Consider the following 19,737-nt stretch of genomic DNA (forward strand, 5'->3'; position numbering starts at 1 on the left):
CCAATTGGAGCTAGAAGAAAAGGAATTTACGGTAAGTAAACAAAATTCCCTTCTTCTTTTTCGCTCCTAATTGGGAGACCCAGACAATTGGGACGTCCAAAAGCAGTCCCTGGGTGGGTAAAAGAATACCTCGTGATAGGGCCGTCAAACAGCCCTTTCCTACAGGTGGGCAATCGCCGCCTGAAGGACTTATCTACCTAGGCTGGCGTCTGCCGAAGCGTAGGTATGCACCTGAAAATGCTTGGTAAAAGTATGCAGACTCAATCAGGTAGGTGCCTGACACACCTGCTGAGCCGTAGCCTGGTGCCGTAATGCCCAGGATGCACCAACGGCTCTGGTAGAATGGGCCTTCAGCCTTGAGAGAACCAGAAGCCCAGTAGAACTGTAGGTTTCAAGAATTGGTTCCTCGATCCCCCGAGCCAGGGGGGATTCAGAAGCTTGCGACTGTTTACGCCGACCAGCGACAAGGACAAAGAGTGCATCCGGGTGGCGCAGGAGCGCCATGCGGGAAGTAGAACCTGAGTGCTCTCACCAGAACCAACAGATGCAAATCTTTCTGAAATTGATGGACTGGACGAGGACACAAAGAAGGTGAGGTGATATCCTGATTGATATGAAAGTGGGATACCACCTTAGGGAGAAATTCCGGAATCGGACGCAGAACTACCCTGCCCTGGTGAAGGACCAGGAAGGGAGATTTGTATGAGAGCGTTGCTAGCTCGGAAACTCTCCTAAGAGACGAGACCGTTACTAGAAGGCCACTTCCCGAGAAAAGCGGGAAGGGAGACCTCTTTCAAAGGCTCGAAAGGCGGCATCTGGAGAGCAATTAGAACCTTGTACAGATCCCAGGGCTCTAACGGCCGCTTGTACGGAGTGCTGAGACGACAAACTCCCCGTAGGAACGTGCGTACCTGAGGAAGTCGTTTCTGAAAAAATACAGATAGCGCTGAGACTTGTCCCTAAAGGGAACTGAGCGACAACCCTTTTTCCAACCTAGATTGCAGGAAGGAAGGAAACATAGACGATGCAACCGGCCAGGGAGAAACACCCTGCGCCGAGCACCGAGATAAGAGCATCTTCCACGTCCTGTGGTCAATCTTGGCGGACGTTGGTATGCTAGCCTGTCTCATGATGGCAACCACGTCCTGAGGTAATCCTGACGACACTAGGTTCCAGGACTCAATGCCACACCATCAGGTTGAGGGCCGTAGAATTCAAATGGAAGAATGGCCCTTGAGACAGCCAGTCTGATTGGTCTGGTAGTGCCCCCGGTTAGCCTACCGTGAGGCACCACAGAACCGGGAACCACAACATCCTCGGCCAATCTGTAGCGACGAGGATGGCGCGGCCGCAGTCGGTCCTGATCTAGCGCAGCACTCTGGGCAACAATGCCAGAGGTGGCACATAAGGTAGCTGGAACTGCGACCAATGCTGAACTAAGGCGTCTGCCGCCAGAGCTCGATGATTGTGAAACCGTGCCATGAAGCTGGCACATTGTTGTTGTGCCGTGACGCCATTAGATCGACGTCCGGCCTCTGTCAGCGGCGCCAGATCTCCTGAAACCCGTCCGGGTGAAGAGACCATACCCTTTCGGCCACACCCCGGCGACTTAGGAAGTCAGCTTCCTAGTTTTCCACGCCTGGGATGTGAACTGTGGATATGGTGGATGCCGTGTCTTCCACCCACATCAGAACCTGCCGGACTTCCTGGAAGGCTTGCCGGTTGCGCGTTCTTCCTTGGTGGTTGATGTATGCCACCGCTGTGGAGTTGTCCGACTGAAGTCGGATTTGCTTGCTGTCCAGCTGCTGTTGGAAGGTTTGTAGGGCAAGATACACTGCTCTGTGTTCAAGAACATTGATCTGAAGGGTGGACTCTTGCTGAGTCCACGTACCCTGAGCGCTGTGGTGGAGAAAAACTGCTCCCCACCCTGATAGACTCGCGTCTGTCGTAACTATCGCCCAGGATGGGGATAGGAAGGACCTTCTTTTTGACCATGAGGTGGGAAGAAGCCACCACCGTAGAGATTCCTTGGCCGCCTGAGAAAGAAAGACGACTCTGTTGAGGGAGGTCGACTCCCCGTCCCATTGGCGGAGAATGTCACATTGTAGTGGACGCAGATGAAACTGCGCGAAAAGAACTGCCTCCATTGCTACCATCTTACGTAGGAAGTGCATGAGGCGTCTCAATGTGTGCGACTGGTGCTTAAAGAAGAGATTGCAGCCCGTAGTGAATGCTGTTTGTCTAGCGGAAGCTTCACTATCGCTGAGAGAGTATGAAACTCCATGCCTAGATATGTTAGCGATAGGGTCGGGGTCGGATCTGACTTCAAAAAGTTGATGATCCACCCAAAACTCTATAGAGTCTCCAGCGCAACGTTCGGGCAGTGTCGGCATGTTTCCTAAGAGAGTGCCTTGACAAGTAGATCGTCTAAATATGGGATCACAGAGTGACCCTGAGAGTGCAGGACTGTGACTACTGCTGCCCTGACCTTGGCGAAGACCAGTGGGACTGTCGCTAGCCGGAAGGTAGAGCTACGAACAGAAGGTGTTCGTCTCCTATAACGAAGCGTAGAAACGCTAGTGCTCTGGATCAATCGGCACGTGTGGATAAGCATCCTTGATGCCTAATGATGCTAGGAAATCTCCTTGGGACAATGAGGCGATGACATGGCGGAGGGATTCCATCCGGAACCGCCTGGTGTCCACGAGCTTGCTGAGCAGTTTTAGATCCAGAACGGGACGGAACGGCCCGTTCTTATAGGCACCGCAAATAATTTGGGGTAAAAACCGTGACCTTGTTCCTGAAGAGGAACGGGGGTCATCACTCTTTCTGCCTATAGAGTGCACCCTGTTTGCAGAAGAGCAGCGGCTCGGCCGGGAGGTGGAGAAGTTCTGAAGAATCGAGTTGGAGGACGAGAAGTGAGCTCTATCCTGTACCCGTGAGACAGAATGTCTCACACCCAACGGTCATTGACCTATGGCAGCTAAATATCGCCAAGGCGGGTGAGCCTGCTACCGACCGAGGATGCGGAGAGAGGAGGCCGCAAGTCATGAGGAAGCCGCCTTGGAAGCGGGTTTTCAGACTGTCTCTTTTTTGGGCGTGACTGAGCCCGCCAAGAATCTGAGCTCCTCTGATCCTTTTGAGTCCACATTGGACGAGGAAAAATGGGACCTGCCCGAGCCTCGAAAAGACCGAAACCACGACTGCCTCCTGCTCTGTTGGGGTTTGTTGTGTCCGGGCTGAGGAAAGGATGAATCCTTACCCCTGGACTGTTTAATGGTTACATCCAAACGCTCACCAAACAGTCGGTCAGCAGAAAAAGGCAACTGGTTAAGCAACCTTTTTTGGAAGCAGAATCTGCCTTCCATTCACTTAACGAGCAGACCAGGCTCTGCTTAAAAACACGGAGCAGCGGAGGCTACTGCCGTACGGTTCGCAGAGTCTAGGGCAACCTGAATCGCGTAAGAAACAAATGCAGACATTTGAGAGGTTAAGGATGCCACCTGCGGCACAGATGTACGTGTAACCGTGTCAATCTGTGTAAGACAAGCTGAAATAGCTTGGAGTGCCCCAAGGGTGAGAATGCTGGAGCCAACGGTGCGCCGACAGTCTCATAGATGGATTTAGACCAGAGATCCATCTGTCTGTCAGTGGCATCTTTAAGTGCAGCTCCATCTCCCACTGCAACTATGGATCTAGCTACAAGCCTGGAGATTGGAGGATGCCGCTTGGGACACTGGGTCCAGTCCTTGACCACGTCAGGGGGCAGGGATAACGTGTATCCTAAGCCGTTTGGAGAAGCGCATATCTGGATAAGTGTGGTGTTCCTGGACTGCCTCTCTGAAGGCAGAGTGGTCCAGAAAAATACGTGAAGCTGACTCCTCCACTGGAGGAGCTGGGTGAGAAATAACCCACATTCTATTGATGGACGCTATAAGATTATTCACTATGGCGTCACCATTAGGTGTATCCAGATTGAGAGCGGTCTCAGGATCAGAATCCTGAGCCGTTACTTCCGCCTCATTACACAGAGAGTCCTTCCGCTAGGACCCTGATGAAACCGAGGGCCGCTCATAGTGAGCCCGCTTAGGCTGTCTGGGACTGACGTCTGTGCAGAGCCGTGACTCTGGGATGCGTGTGACATTCCCGGAGCTGTTAGTTGTTCACACTGAGGGGGGCCATGGATCAATGATTCAACAGTGCCCATGTTGTGAGAGACATGTCCGGACTGCTAGGCTTCTAGTATCATAGCCATAGTCTCAGAAAATCTGTCAGTAAATACTGCAGACACCGTCCTCATCCTCTGGCCATTAGCAGAGACTCCGGCTGAGTTGGATATAATGGGGGTCTATGTAACCTGCCGGCCGTATAGCCGTACATGCTGTACCGGCTGCATAGAAAAACATGTGGTTCTGCACCTTTGTTTTACCCAGAGAATATGCTGATAACTCCTCCGCACAATCCAGGAGGGTATATACAACGTGCGACCAAACAGTGCAATGTATATAGTACAAGCATATCTATAAGTGCACTTCTGCACTAGTGGGGTTAGCACCACAGGTGCTGCTTAACGCCTGTTGCAGCGATTGTGTGACTATCAGAATGCCAGGGTCTTCCACACTTGTCTCTGTATCGTACAGAAACTGACACTAATGGCTGCCGGCGTCCTTGTAGAGAAGGAAGCCGTGGGCGTGCCTGAGAAAGTGCGGGAATCCGGTTTCACAGTGCACACAGTGAGAGGGGTGGAGTATGCAAAACATACTCCAGCTCTCAGCGCTGCTGTGCTATGCAGCGTCACGCCCCTACCCTGACTGTCAGGCCTGTGGGCGGTAACGAAGGGAGACTAGGCCCAGAAGCCGGGGACTCGAGTTAATAAGCGCGGCCGGCATATCAGTGCTGGCCGGCGCGGAAGTCCCCGGCGCACCACAAATCCCAGCGGCGCCTTAAATAAAAATGGCAGCGGCGGTTAGCGCAGTAGTCACCCAATACACTAACACACCCAGCAACGCTGTGGTGTGCGATGGCACTAGTGCGGACAGCGCCGCTGTCCCTGGCGCACTAACACACCCAGCAGTGCTGCCGTGTGTCTGCGCGGTCCCCACAGGGACACAGAGTACCTCCATGTAGCAGGGCCATGTCCCTGAAGATACTCCGCTCCATGTCCAGCAGATACCAGGGGCTGTGGATGGAGCACGGTCTCAGTGCCTGGAGACCGATAGAATCCCACTTCACCCAGAGCCCTGTAAAAAGGGATGGGGAAGGAAGCAGCATGTGGGCTCCAGCCTCCGTACCCGCAATGGGTACCTCAACCTTAACAAACACCTCCGACATGAAGTGGGGTGAGAAGGGAGCATGCTGGGAGCCCTGTATGGGCCCTCTTTTCTTCCATCCGACATAGTCAGCAGCTGCTGCTGACTAAACAGTGGAGCTATGCGTGGATGTGTTGCCTCCTTCGCACAAAGCACAAAACTGGTGAGCCAGTGATCCCACTGGGGGTGTATAGCCAGAAGGGGAGGGGCCTTACACTTTTAAGTGTAATACTTTGTGTGGCCTCCGGAGGCAATAGCTATACACCCAATTGTCTGGGTCTCCCAATTAGGAGCGAAAAAGAAAAAGCCGGCGACACCGCGATCAGCTGATGCGTCAGGTGACTGCATCAGGTGATCAGCGCCAGGTCCTGCAAGCAAGGTCCTGCCCCGGGGAGACTGCACACAGCCAGAGCGGCGGGACCGGGAGGAGCTGGGAGCGGGCATGGCACCGGGACCCTGCGGACAGGTGAGTATATGACATTTTTTTTTTTCTACTGTTCACTTTGGTTTTCGCCGCTGCCTCCACCTCCCGCCCAGACATGGCGCCGCACGGAGCTGACATGCACAGGACGGGAGGTGGAGGCAGCGGTGACGGTACCGGGAGGATTCATGCTTCTGTGTTTACCAACAGAAGGAATCCTCTTCCTGTACACGTCACTGTAGTACCCACCCCTTGCGTTTATAGCTGCGTTTTTAGTCATAGAAACGCGGCTATATGCGTTATTCATTGCGTTTTTAACATCTCATTGAATTCAATGAGTGAAAAACGCAGTGGAAAACGCAGAAATAATTGACATGCTGCGTTTTTGTGGTCACCACAAAAACGCAGCTAAAAAAAAACCGCTGTGTGAGGACAGCACTTCTGAAAACCCATTGACATTGCTGGGGAAGCAATGTCACTGCGTTTTCAGCACAAAAACGCGGTAAAAAACGCCGCTAAAAACGCGGCAAAAACGCCTAGTGCGCACATAGCCTTACACAGACTGGACACTTTTTAATCTTTTCAGTCCGTTCATAGCGGTCAGGCTTATCAGACCTCTCTGACTTGTCACATTTGTCAGATTTCTTAGTGGCCTTGTCCTCCTGGAAAACACAGACCAGAAGAAGCCATAAACATCAGCCTGAGACCATTCATGAGGGACCACCCCCCTCCGTACTTACTGTGGCCGGGGGAACACTGGGCTCTGCAGATGCAGGGGAAGACATATCAGGGAGCACAGTAGAAATCCTTACCATGAGTCTGAAGTCTTCAGGGCAGCCTTTATGCAGAATGGCCTGCCCCCCCCAGTGACAGGGAACGTTCCCCGCCTCCCGCATAGGTCCCTGACAGGCCGTGGAAGCGTCTGCGTGTCCTCCACGCTGCCTCCGCGACCGGAAGTGCCCAAACCGGAAGGTCGCGAGACTGGAAGTCCCGCCTGCGGCAGCACTTCCGGGTCGCCCAGCAGCGTGCATGCAGGAAGCGGCCGGCGGCTCAGGGAGGACGCCAGCCGAGGAGCTACACAGCCTGCATCACCCCAGAGGAGCTCCGGAAGGCTGGAGCAGCGGTCCCACACAGCGTGAGGGAACAGTAGGGGAGGAGCGGCGAAGGCCCGACCGATACTGCCTGGCTAAGGTAGGGAAAAAAAGAAAGGGGAAAAAAAAAAATATATATACTGTAGTTCGTCGGCCACCACAGCATAGGAGAAAAAATAAAACCTCTCCATGCCCCATGGGGACAGGAAAGACACTGGCTATGGGAGGGGGGAGGGTCCTTTTAACCTCATGTGCTTCCTGTCCCAATTAGGGCGTGGAGAGACAACCTCCTATGCTGTCGTGGAAGGGACTAGAGAAAAAGCGGTTCGCATAGATTCAGGCACCATTTAATTGAAGACAACGTCACACACTAGCAACTTTGGCAATGGCGGTGCAAAATATAAATAAAGAAAAGAAGGAGAGCCAGGAGGAATCATTCCAGAGGACCCGACCCACATAGTCCACCCCGATGCCCAAGCCACGGCACCGATGATATAATTTCTGAAGGGTTGATAAAGGATTTTTCTGCAATCAAACATCCAATCTCTAAACTGAAGGTAAGGATTGAATCCGCATCCTAGCGCCAGTATGGCACGGCCTGTACATCACATGTGAAAATCCTGCTGGATGGTTCCCTTTAAGTAACTGACACTTTGTGATGATCTATAGAGGTGAGGACGAACCCTTCGTGTGCACATTTTGTGTTTCGATTCACCGTGGCAGATGTCTTTACATTTACAGATTGAAAACGGTTACCCACTCCAGAAAATTCTCAGCCCAATATTACCTCCCTTGATAAATAGTAATACTAAAAAAAAAAAAATTATAAAAAAAAAAGAAGAAGGTTGTTGATATTTAAATCCTAGACTTCATCGTACGTAGCAAACGATGTGAGACATTTGGGGCTGTAGATATAAGGAATTAAATTATTTAACTTTTTTGCTACGTTACAGTGCACGCCTCCTGAGTAAGTGCCGACGAAACGTGTGTTGGGGCGGCGGGGATGAACCTCTTTGCTGGGCTACATACTTGTAAGTGCATCACATCTCTGCCTATGTTATATTTTGTTTGCTCCTCCAGCACTATTATGCCAGATTACATGGATCTATATAGGAGTAAAAAAAAAAAATAGATTTCTTTTCCCTAAGGGCACATTTACGGAGCTGCTATACATCCAGACTTCAGGGCGGCCATCATTCCTTTCCATTTGTATCCAACTCTTAAGGGAATCAATATATCCCATATACTGAGCCTACTCTACTTATGTTTTATTCTTTTAGCCAGCATTTGTTCGTCCTATTGCATGTTAACACTTTTATTGGAATATTCATGTAGTGTTTTAATCACTAAACATTATTCATTAATAAAAGTTACGTTTTAGGCAGATTATTTATCTCGTAATCATTTTTTGAGACATGCCGCATAGACGTTTATGGCCTTATATATTAATTCCAATAAGATTGTATCTAGTGATAATGTATCTGTGCAGGTGAGATAAATATCAAGACTGGATAAGATTGGTCACGACTAGAGTTGAGCGGATTGCTAATAATCCGGGTCCGGCGGATCAGTGGCGGGTTGACAAGGAAGTCCGGATCCGATGTGGAAGAATCCGGCCCAATATATGTCAATGAGGAGCGGAATCCGGGACGAGAGAGAGAGAGAAAGAGAAAGCGAAAGAGTGAGTGAGAGAGAGAGAGAAAAAAAACCCAAAAAACTTGAATCCGGATCATGCAGCCGGATTCCTGTGTCCGGCCCGGATCTACTGCTGAAACCGCGTAGATCCGGATTTTTCAAGTCCGGGTCCGCTCAACACTAGCCACGACCTCCCGGCTGTAAGGATTATTGGATTTGTTCTGGTTTCCAGCCTTGGGATGTAATTAAAGGGGCTACCCACAAATAATATCTATATACAAATTAAGTGACAAATCTGTGATTACTGGGGGTCTGTATGCTGGCCCCTCCACCTCCAATCCTGGAAGTTTAAACGGAGCGGAAGCGAGACCCCTGTAGGACCCATTCTCGGGAACAATGTGTCCTGATGGTTGGAACCTTGTGGATAAAACATTTCACTCATCATGTTGGATATGTGATAAACTTTGTGGAATAAGCCCCTTTAAAAAGGCTCCCATTCATTAAAAGGGAGCAGGGAAATTTAAGGCGTTAGAAAGCAACAAAACTTTCCATTATACGATGTCTCGGCTTCATTTCCATAAAACATCAAAACGATGGATTATAAAGGGTCGAGCAAAGGTGCAGATTTGGACTCGTGTGAATGTTACCCCCATCATCCTCCCACATTTGAGCATAATGTGCAACATAAAAGGGTTCATCCAGCGCCTCTTACTTCTGCAGTTGGGAAAAGAAAAAAGTAACGCTGCTGCCGTGGCACTGACAGCCACAGGACACCTGTCCACGTCTGCAATGCTGCACCCTCCAATGAAGTAGCTAGAGGCACTGGGTGACCCCTTTAAGTAAAGATGCCAATCTGCTGCTTTCATTATTGAGGAGGAGGTCTCTGGAAGACTGTGAGCGAGCGCAGTGTCGGGTACCTGGCAGAAGAGCGGTGCGTGCAGGGAGGAGAACGTTTCCGTCAGTATATCCGTATTGCTGTAATCTGTAGGAAGTTTGTCGATACACAGGCACTTCGAATGGATAAAATCCGGTGTCAGCTGATTGACGTCGACCCACTGGGCAAAGAGGGTAAACTCCTCCAGCTGTTTGCCAAGCAATTCCAGCCGGGCCTTGGAAGCGGAGTCCTTTTTCATGTACTCTACAAAGCCATAGCCTTTAAAGCCTCCGGTGAGCTCGCTGTACACCAGCAGGCAGCGCTCCACGTTCCCGTACGTCTTCACCAAGTCCTCGAACTCTTGGAGGGTGAGCGAGGGCGGCAGGTTGGTGATGCACAGGAGGGCGTCCGTCGGCTGCAGCTGGAGCCAAATCTCCTTCTCCCGGAAGACATGTTTGTGGAACCTGGAGATGGCGTCTTGGGCTTGGTCTCCGTTCGTCAGAGTGATGAAGGCTGGAAAGATGAAAGGGGAAAAATAAGAGAAGAAACGTCTCAAAGGACTTACAATATCTGACCACATGTCCAGCTTAAAGGGGAGCTCCACATATAATCATGTGATAAATATGTGCGAAGATCTCATCAGTGAAGCAAGATCTTGAATCTAGAGATCTGAGACCCTTTGGCACGGCGCAGAGATTCCTTTGCCCTACAAATCAGTCATTGACATGCTAAGCTGGTCAACAACTTAGAAAGCTGTTGTCATAAATGTGGGCTCATCTGGTTATTTTCCAGACACCCCCCATACACCTGCACACATCTCAGCCTTAACCTGAGGTTGCTGAAGGAACAAGGGATTGGGCATGCCGAATTCCAATAGGTCTGACCCTTCTCTGCCCAATGCAGAAATCATCCCCCATACACGATATTGTCAACCTGGGAGGCCAAAATCTACAGGGAAAGTTGACGTTCATCCAATGTATATAGGGACCAGCAGTGATGGAAATCTCTAAGCAGTGTCAAAGGGGTTTAATTCTGGAAATTAGTGGTGGTCCAAGATCAGACTACAACAAATCAGATCATCATTTTTACTTCTCCATTTTTGGCTGAGGGGAAGGGGAATGACCTTTTTTTTCTACTGTGGGGGGAGGCTCCTGCTGCAGTCACACAGGAGAGGACATAGCTGAGCTCCTGAGACCTTTTAGATTTGATAACAAATTAAGAAATGATGGAAGATAAGGAGGAGATGGAGAGGAAGGAGATTTGTTTGTAAAAATTATAACCTGGTCTATATAAGTGTAGTGACTGACAGCTCTGAGGTCACCGTCCGGCCCCGGGAGAGCGGCGCACAACCATCTCTCTGGATGTAATGTATCTTGGGATGTGACTGCTAATGGACGGCGGTCTCATTGACACGCGCTCAGGCTTAGCGGTGGCCCCTTATTACGGAGCGCACACAATATGGCAGCCGGGGGTCTAATGAATATTTAATTTCTCCAAACTCAGCAGAGAGCGGCAATTTCCCATTATCCCAGGTCTGGAGGAGGTCAATAAGAGCTGGGTCAGGTAAAAACAGGTCTCTGGTTACAATCTACGTCCTCTAAACCTGATACAACATTCCCCGGGACTCGCCTGAGGAGTGCAGACGAGGCTTTTCCTGAGCAATTAGCAGGAAAGGACTGAACGCGAGCGTCTCACAAACCTCAGACCCAGGAGGACGGGGAAGGGAGGGTTATATCGAATAATTACAGCGAATAGCTTCCACCGTCATTAAAGAGCCCCTTAGAGAGCAGCAAGAAACACCGGGCAGCACTTTTAATTTTATCTCACAATATCACGCAATGCAGCGCTGTTCATCCTGAGCCTCCTGATGCATGGCATCACAACTTGGAAGGGGGAAAGGGTGGCAATACTGGAGTGCAAGCTACCGTAATTTAGGCACCATATAGGATATGTGGACAGCTGAATAATTACCGTAGTGTTCGGATTATAAGATGCACTTTTTCTCCCAAAAATGTGGGAGAAAAATGATGGGTGCCTCTTAAAATCCGAATGTAGCTTATCGGTGGGTGGAGGAGAGGGGTCACAGGAGGCAGGGTGATGCTGTGCTGCAGGCGGGGCTCTGTGCGGCGGGGCAATCTGAAGATGTTGGAGGTAAGGTCTTCAAATAATGGCGCCCAGAGTTGGCGCGTTAACAGATCTCTACTTGTTATTGTTGAGTCGATAACTCAATCTGCACAAGCGCCGACTCTGGCCTCCATTTCCTTGAAGTCTGCACCGCCGACATCTTCAGAATGGACCGTGCCACAGCGCCTGCTGCCCAAGGACAGAGCGGCGCGTGCCGCTGGCCCAGCACAGCGTCACCGCACTCCACCACTAACCCTGCCTCCTATGACCACCGCTGCCGCCCCCCCACCCTTCCTGGTAAGAACCCACCGGATTATAAAATGGACCCCATATTTTTTATATATATATATATATATATATATATATATATATATATATATATATATATATATATATATATATATATATATATATATATATATATATATATATATATATATATATATATATATATATATGAAGAACCCACCGGATTATAAAATGGACCCCATATTTTTTATATATATATATATATATATATATATATATATATATATATATATATATATATATATATATATATATATATATCTCTCTTTTTCTTCTCTAAAATGGGGTGCGTCTTATAAAAGAAAAATACGGAAGTAGTCATACACATGCACTAGGAGGCTCAGGATGAACACAATCATTTCCTGAAGCATAAAGCTATGTGCCCACGTTGCGTCGAGGTAGTTGCAGTTCTAAACGCATCCTTTGGCAGAAATGGTATTTGCCTAAGTTGCTTTTGACCACAAAAACGCTATAAATACGCTTGCGTTTTTACCGCTTTTTGACGCGATTTACATGCTTTTTCATTGGTTAAAGTCAGATTTGTTTTGATGACAAATACACTGCTAAATAAAGTTTTAACATTCAAACACTATGTAAAAATGGAAAAAATGATGAATATCAAGATTATAATCAAACAAAATAGCTGATTTTATTAAAATGATAAATGTTTGTTAATATTTACGTATAAAATAACGTTAAATTAATGTTTTTTCTTAATTTTAATTGTCGGACTGTGTGTGTGTGTAAAGGGACATATCATGCCTTTAATATAATGTTAAAAACACAGGCAATTAAATTGTCAAAAACGCTTGTTTTCTGCATCCAAAAAGCATGTAAAACGCTAGGATTTTGATGTAGAATGCGTTTTGACATTTCTCATTGACTCTAATGTTAATACGCAGCTCAAATGGCAAAAACAATTGACATGTTACTTTAAACGCTGAGTTTTTGCCCAAAAATATGCAAATTAAAAGCAGTGTTTTGAACAGCATGGTGTGCAGAAGAAATCCCTATTTCCCATAGACTTTGCTTGGAATTCAAAACGGATGCATTTTGGCATTAAAACGCTGCGGAAACGCATGTAAAAATGCAACGTGGACACATAGCCTTAAGAGTGCATGTAACGTAACTATGGAAAAATAAATGGGATATAGTGTGTAATAAAATCTAAAGCCTCTTATTAGTAAAGCCTTCGGCAGCTATATAGCTTCACATGAAATGGCAGATAACAGAAAGCAGCAGCTCACCTGTCCTCTTATTTTTATCCATATAGCAGTACTTGATCTCGTAGTCCTTCAATAAATCGTAGATATCCTTGAAAGGAAAAGAACAGAAGAAAGAAAAATGAAAACAAGAACGACGCCATCTGTGAAGAGCAGACGTGGCCGCCGGAACATATGGAGCGCGGGGCGAGTGTACGGTAGAGTATAAATCTGTATATCGCCATCACACGCACATACATACATTATATATAAATATCACGCGTAGGAGAACTTGTATTATTCAGCAAGAGATGATTTCTCGAACATCAGACACCTATGAGTATGGGGGATCCGCAGGACGCTGCACATAAAAATCCCTCCGTGTCGTCCTGAGCGGGTCCATACAGCTTCTCTGATGAGCCTCCTGAATGGAGGACCCCACTATTAAATTATGGGGGCTCCAAATCAGACACCTCCCCCCATCGCTGTATGAGAAAAAGTTCTACAACTTTCTTCCTGACTTTGTGATTTAATTCACCGCCAGTCTCAGAGCAAGAACAGATATTCCAGCTGTCTATGTGTGACTTGCTGGGAGTAGTAGTTCTACAGCGTATGCAGGGTTACATAAAAGATAAATGGTTAAGCCTCGTCCCGGGCTTATATAAGCCTTATAGAAAGATGGATTTCTCACATTACTGTGCCCGACAGTCTCTTATTTCACGTGAATGATCAATCAGCCATGCAGTGAAGCAGAAGCAATCCCAAACCCAGCGAAGCCGAGCGCCTGACACATCGCAGCAGTGACATAAAGCAGCGACTCGCACTGAGGCCTCTCTGGGAACACAGGGGCCACAGTCTGCAGGGAAAGCGCCTCACACAACACATTCACATCTTATTTTTGCGTTTGTTCTCTTGCATGCAAAACCAGCTCGCCCGGCCATGACAACGATGCAAATACGATGACACAGGATCCTCCGAGCGCAGCATACGGGCACTGACGAGGTTTGTCAAAAGTAGATAAGGTCAACGACTGCTATCACCAACCCCAAAACCAACGACTGCGGCAACAGATAGAAAGGAGCAGAGAGGCGACAGTCAGAAAACACCAAATATACCAGCTCCAGACAGAACCACCCGGTAACAAACCAAATCCAAAGTGCTGCCAAACAAGGCTATATGTATAGTATAATACTGCCCCCTATGTACAAGACTATAATTACTATAATACTGTCCCCTATGTACAAGAATATAACTACTATAATACTGCCCCTATGTACAAGAATATAACTACTATAATACTGCTCCAATATACAGGAATATAACTACTATAATACTGCCGCTATGTACAAGAATATAACTACTATAATACAGCCCCCTATGTACAAGAATATAACTACTATAATACTGCCCCCTATGTACAAGAATATAACTACTATAATACTGCTCCAATATACAGGAATATAACTACTATAATACTAACCCTATGTACAAGAATATAACTACTATAATACTGCCCCGATGTACAAGAATATAACTGCTATAATGCTGCCCCTGTCACTATGACTGCTGATTTGCTCACATTCTGGGACACTTTTTTTCCGCTTTTCTGTGTAATAAATGATCAGTGTTTCTCTCTGCAGTAAATATGAATAAAGATGAATTCAGCGATGGAGAAATACAGCGGACTCCTGTGCAGATTTTCTCTACGCGTTTCGCTCTTATAATGCTCATATGACCGTACACCGCTCTGTGCAGAAATCACTCCCAGAGGTGACAGCAGGGCAGGAGTGTTTTTATTCAGATGATTAACCTTGGTTTAATTATTATCATAGTTATTTACTAGTGAACCTAACAGACCTCACTGCATTTGTAGCAAGACAATATGTATCCAAAGAAGCACATGATAGCACACAGAGGCAGATCAGCCAACAGCAGCATGCTGACAGTTTCCATATTGCGACATGTATTTCTTTTCCACCTTATACAGTGCGCACATAGCCTATAAGAGTAAACACTGCAAAGCAGATGCATAAAATCCTAGCATCTGGTTCGGTGAGCAAGGTAAATATATCACAGCCATTTATGGGCGCCAGGGAAGGGTAGGGGCGCAGCATCACTGGGGAGTTTGTCCATGGTTTGCATTCAGCTGGACAGTTATATAGGAAGGGTCTCAGGTGTAACCCCTCCCCTCTATTTAAACATATCCCAATATACTGCAAGACCCAGTCAACCCCCTTAGTAACAAATCAGCTTTGTATTTAGGATTAGTCGCTGACTAAAGATTACAGGGAATAAATATTATGATTCACTCGGCCTCAGCCCCATCCCCCTCTTTTCGCTGATGGAGACCATTGCAGGGATGACAGCTGGAGCACAACAGGACGGCGCAGAAGCGGGGGACCGACTACAGGCAACACTGCACGATCAGCGGTGAGTACTGCCTGATGTGCAACAGAGTGGGGGTCACCGGGAGAGGGCGAGTGATGTCATCAAGTGATAGGGAGGAGTCACCTGAGAGGGCTAGTGATGTCATCGTGTGATGGGGAGGCGTCACCTGCAGAGGGCCAATGATGTCATCAAGTGATGGGGAAAAGTCACCTGGAGAGGGCAAGTGATGTCATCAGGTGATGGGGAGGCGTCACCTGCAGAGGGCTAGTGATGTCATCAGGTGATGGGGAGGAGTGACCTGGAAAAGGGTAGTGATGTCATCAAGTGATGGGAAGAGTCACCTGGAGAGGGCTAGTGATGTCATCAGGTGAGGGGGAAGAGTCACCTGGAGAGGGCAAGTGATGTCATCAAGTGATGGGAAGGCGTTACCAGGAGAGGGCAAGTGATGTCATCAAGTGATGGGAAGGAGTTACCAGGAGAGGGCAAGTGATGTCATCAAGTGATGGGAAGGAGTTACCAGGAGAGGGCAAGTGATGTCATCAAGTGATGGGAAGGCGTTACCAGGAGAGGGCAAGTGATGTCATCAAGTGATGGGGAGTAGTCACTTGGAGAGGGCTAGTGATGTCATAGTGTGAAGAGGAGGAGTAACCTGGAGAGGGCTAGTGATGTCATCAAGTGATGGGGAGGAGTCACTTGAAGAGGGCTAGTGATGTCATCAAGTGATGGGAAGGCGTTACCAGGAGAGGGCTAGTGATGTCATCAGGTGATGGGGAGGAGTCACCTGCAGAGAGTTGAGGTCACAGTGTTAAGTTATCTCTATAGAGTTGGTGATGTCAGTCTCAAGAGGAGGCGTTATCTAGAGAGTACTAGTGATATCATCAAATGATGGAGAGGGGTTATAAAAATCAGCACTAAATAAAAAGTACCATATCTCTGGCGAATTTATAAAATACAAAAAAATGGTGTAAAAAAATAAGGGGGAAAATTGGTGACCGCTCCTATTTATTTAGATAAACTAATGTAATGTCACAAGTCGCTGGCCAGCCATTATAGGAAGGGGTTTAGTGTCATCGCTTTGCAGCAAAATAATTTTCCGTTCGTGAACCAAAAAGAAAAAAAAAAAAAGCACACACAAAAGTAATATATGGGATCTGTCAGTTGGCGACGTTCCCACGAGCAGCAAAGCAAAAGCAAAGCAAACACCATCACTTCGGGATTGTGAAGACTCAGAATATAGTGAAAGTCCAAGCAAATAACACTATGCAAACAAAGCGGAGACGCCGAGTTTCCACCGCAGCCAAGAGCCCCCCACCGGGCGATGACTAGGAGACAGGGAGGCCTCAACGGAGGAAGGGGTGGAATGAGAAGAACGGGGGCGGGGGGGGGGGTGACGAGAAGAACGGTGGGGGTGGGGGGGAGGGGAGACGAGAAGAACTGGGGGGGGTGGGGGTGGGGAGGGGGAGGGGAGACGAGAAGAACTGGGGGGGTGTGGGGGGAAGGGGAGACGAGAAGAACTGAGGGGGGGGTGTGGGGGAAGGGGAGACGAGAAGAACTGAGGGGGGGTGTGGGGGGGAAAGGGGAGACGAGAAGAACTGGGGAGGTGGGGGGGGGGAAGGGGAGACGAGAAGAACAGGGGGAGGGGGCGGAGGGGACCAGAAGAGCGGGGGGGGGAAGGGGACCAGAAGAGCGGGGGGGAGGGGACACCAGAAGAGCGGGGGGGGAAGGGGACACCAGAAGAGCGGGGGGGAAGGGGACACCAGAAGAGCGGGGGGGGGGAAGGGGGCACCAGAAGAGCGGGGGGGGGGAAGGGGACACCAGAAGATCGGGGGGGGGGAAGGGGTCACCAGAAGAGCGGGGGGGGGGAAGGGGACACCAGAAGAGCGGGGGGGGAAGGGGACACCAGAAGATCGGGGGGGGAAGGGGACACCAGAAGATCGGGGGGGGGGGGGAAGGGGACACCAGAAGAGCGGGGGGGGAAGGGGACACCAGAAGAGCGGGGGGGGAAGGGGACACCAGAAGAGCGGGGGGGAAGGGGACACCAGAAGAGCGGGGGGGGGGGGGGAAGGGGGACACCAGAAGAGCGGGGGGGGGACGGGACACCAGAAGAGCGGGGGGGGGGACACCAGGAGAACGGGGGGACGGGGGACACCAGGAGAACGGGGGGACGGGGGACACCAGGAGAACGGGGGGACGGGGGACACCAGGAGAACGGGGGGACGGAGGACACCAGGAGAACGGGGGGACGGGGGACACCAGGAGAACGGGGGGACGGGGGACACCAGGAGAACGGGGGACACCAGGAGAACGGGGGGACGGGGGACACCAGGAGAACGGGGGGACGGGGGACACCAGGAGAACGGGGGGACGGGGGACACCAGGAGAACGGGGGGACGGGGGACACCAGGAGAACGGGGGGACGGGGGACACCAGGAGAACGGGGGGACGGGACACACCAGGAGAACGGGGGGACGGGACACACCAGGAGAACGGGGGGGGGGGGACACACCAGGAGAACGGGGGGACGGGACACACCAGGAGAACGGGGGGACGGGACACACCAGGAGAACGGGGGGGGGGGGGGGGGACACACCAGGAGAACGGGGGGGGGGGGGGGGGACACACCAGGAGAACGGGGGGGGGGGGACACACCAGGAGAACGGGGGGGGGGGGACACACCAGGAGAACGGGGGGGGGGGGACACCAGGAGAACGGGGGGGGGGGGGACACCAGGAGAACGGGGGGGGGGGGGGACACCAGGAGAACGGGGGGGGGGGGGACACCAGGAGAACGGGGGGGGGGGGGGGGACACCAGGAGAATGGGGGGGGTTACACCAGGAGAACGGGGGGGGGGGGGTTTACACCAGGAGAATGGGGGGGGGGTTACACCAGGAGAACGGGGGGGGGGGTTTACACCAGGAGAACGGGGGGGGGGGGGGTTACACCAGGAGAACGGGGGGGGGGGTTACACCAGGAGAACGGGGGGGGGGGTTACACCAGGAGAACGGGGGGGGGGGGTGTTACACCAGGAGAACGGGGGGGGGGGGGGTTACACCAGGAGAACGGGGGGGGGGGGGTTACACCAGGAGAACGGGGGGGGGGGTTACACCAGGAGAACGGGGGGGGGGGGGGTTACACCAGGAGAACGGGGGGGACGGACACACACCAGAAGAACGGGGGGGGGGGGGGGACACACACCAGAAGAACGGGGGGGGGGGGGGACACACACCAGAAGAACGGGGGGGGGGGGGGGGGGGGGACACACACCAGAAGAACGGGGGGGGGGGGGGGGACACACACCAGAAGAACGGGGGGGGGGGACACACACCAGAAGGACGGGGGGGGGGGGGGGGACACACACCAGAAGGACGGGGGGGGGGGGACACACACCAGAAGGACGGGGGGGGGGGGACACACACCAGAAGGACGGGGGGGGGGGGGACACACACCAGAAGGACGGGGGGGGGGGGGCAAACACACCAGAAGGACGGGGGGGGGGGGGGGGGGAACACACACCAGAAGAACGGGGGGGGGGGACACACACCAGAAGAACGGGGGGGGGGGGACACACACCAGAAGAACGGGGGGGGGGGGGGGACACACACCAGAAGAACAGGGGGGGACGACGGGACACACACCAGAAGAACGGGGGGGGACACACACACACCAGAATAACGGGGGGGGACACACACACACCAGAAGAACGGGGGGGGACACACACACACCAGAAGAACGGGGGGGGACACACACACCAGAAGAACGGGGGGGGGACACACACACCAGAAGAACGGGGGGGGGACACACACACCAGAAGAACGGGGGGGGACACACACCAGAAGAACGGGGGGGAGACACACACCAGAAGAACGGGGGGGGGGACACACACCAGAAGAACGGGGGGGGGACACACACACCAGAAGAACGGGGGGGGGGACACACACCAGAAGAACGGGGGGGGGGACACACACCAGAAGAACGGGGGGGGGGACACACACCAGAAGAACGGGGGGGGGACACACACCAGAAGAACGGGGGGGGGACACACACCAGAAGAACGGGGGGGGGACACACACCAGAAGAACGGGGGGGGGACACACACCAGAAGAACGGGGGGGGAACACACACGAGAAGAACGGGGGGGGAACACACACGAGAAGAACGGGGGGGAACACACACGAGAAGAACGGGGGGGAACACACACGAGAAGAACGGGGGGGGAACACACACGAGAAGAACGGGGGGGGGGGAACACACACCAGAGGAACGGGAGGGGGGGAACACACACCAGAGGAACGGGGGGGGAACACACACCAGAAGAACGGGGGGGGGGGGGGGAACACACACCAGAAGAACGGGGGGGGGAACACACACCAGAAGAACGGGGGGG

At 51.2% G+C, this 19,737-nt stretch overlaps 1 protein-coding gene across 2 annotated transcripts in view; it reads right to left on the bottom strand.

The window, feature by feature from the left end:
* The window catches only part of RAVER2 (ribonucleoprotein, PTB binding 2), a 54,204-nt gene that overhangs the window by 32,553 nt on the left and 1,914 nt on the right, over nt 1-19,737 (bottom strand). For both annotated transcript variants that reach the window (XM_075320350.1, XM_075320349.1), the window contains exons 2-3: nt 13,011-13,077; nt 9,374-9,843 (exon numbers count right to left, since the gene is read on the bottom strand). In XM_075320350.1, coding sequence (XP_075176465.1) covers nt 9,374-9,843; nt 13,011-13,077 — 537 coding nt within the window. The remainder of the gene's footprint in view (nt 1-9,373; nt 9,844-13,010; nt 13,078-19,737) is intronic.

Source organism: Anomaloglossus baeobatrachus, chromosome 8, assembly GCF_048569485.1.
Source record: "Anomaloglossus baeobatrachus isolate aAnoBae1 chromosome 8, aAnoBae1.hap1, whole genome shotgun sequence".
NCBI classification, from domain to species: domain Eukaryota; kingdom Metazoa; phylum Chordata; class Amphibia; order Anura; family Aromobatidae; genus Anomaloglossus; species Anomaloglossus baeobatrachus.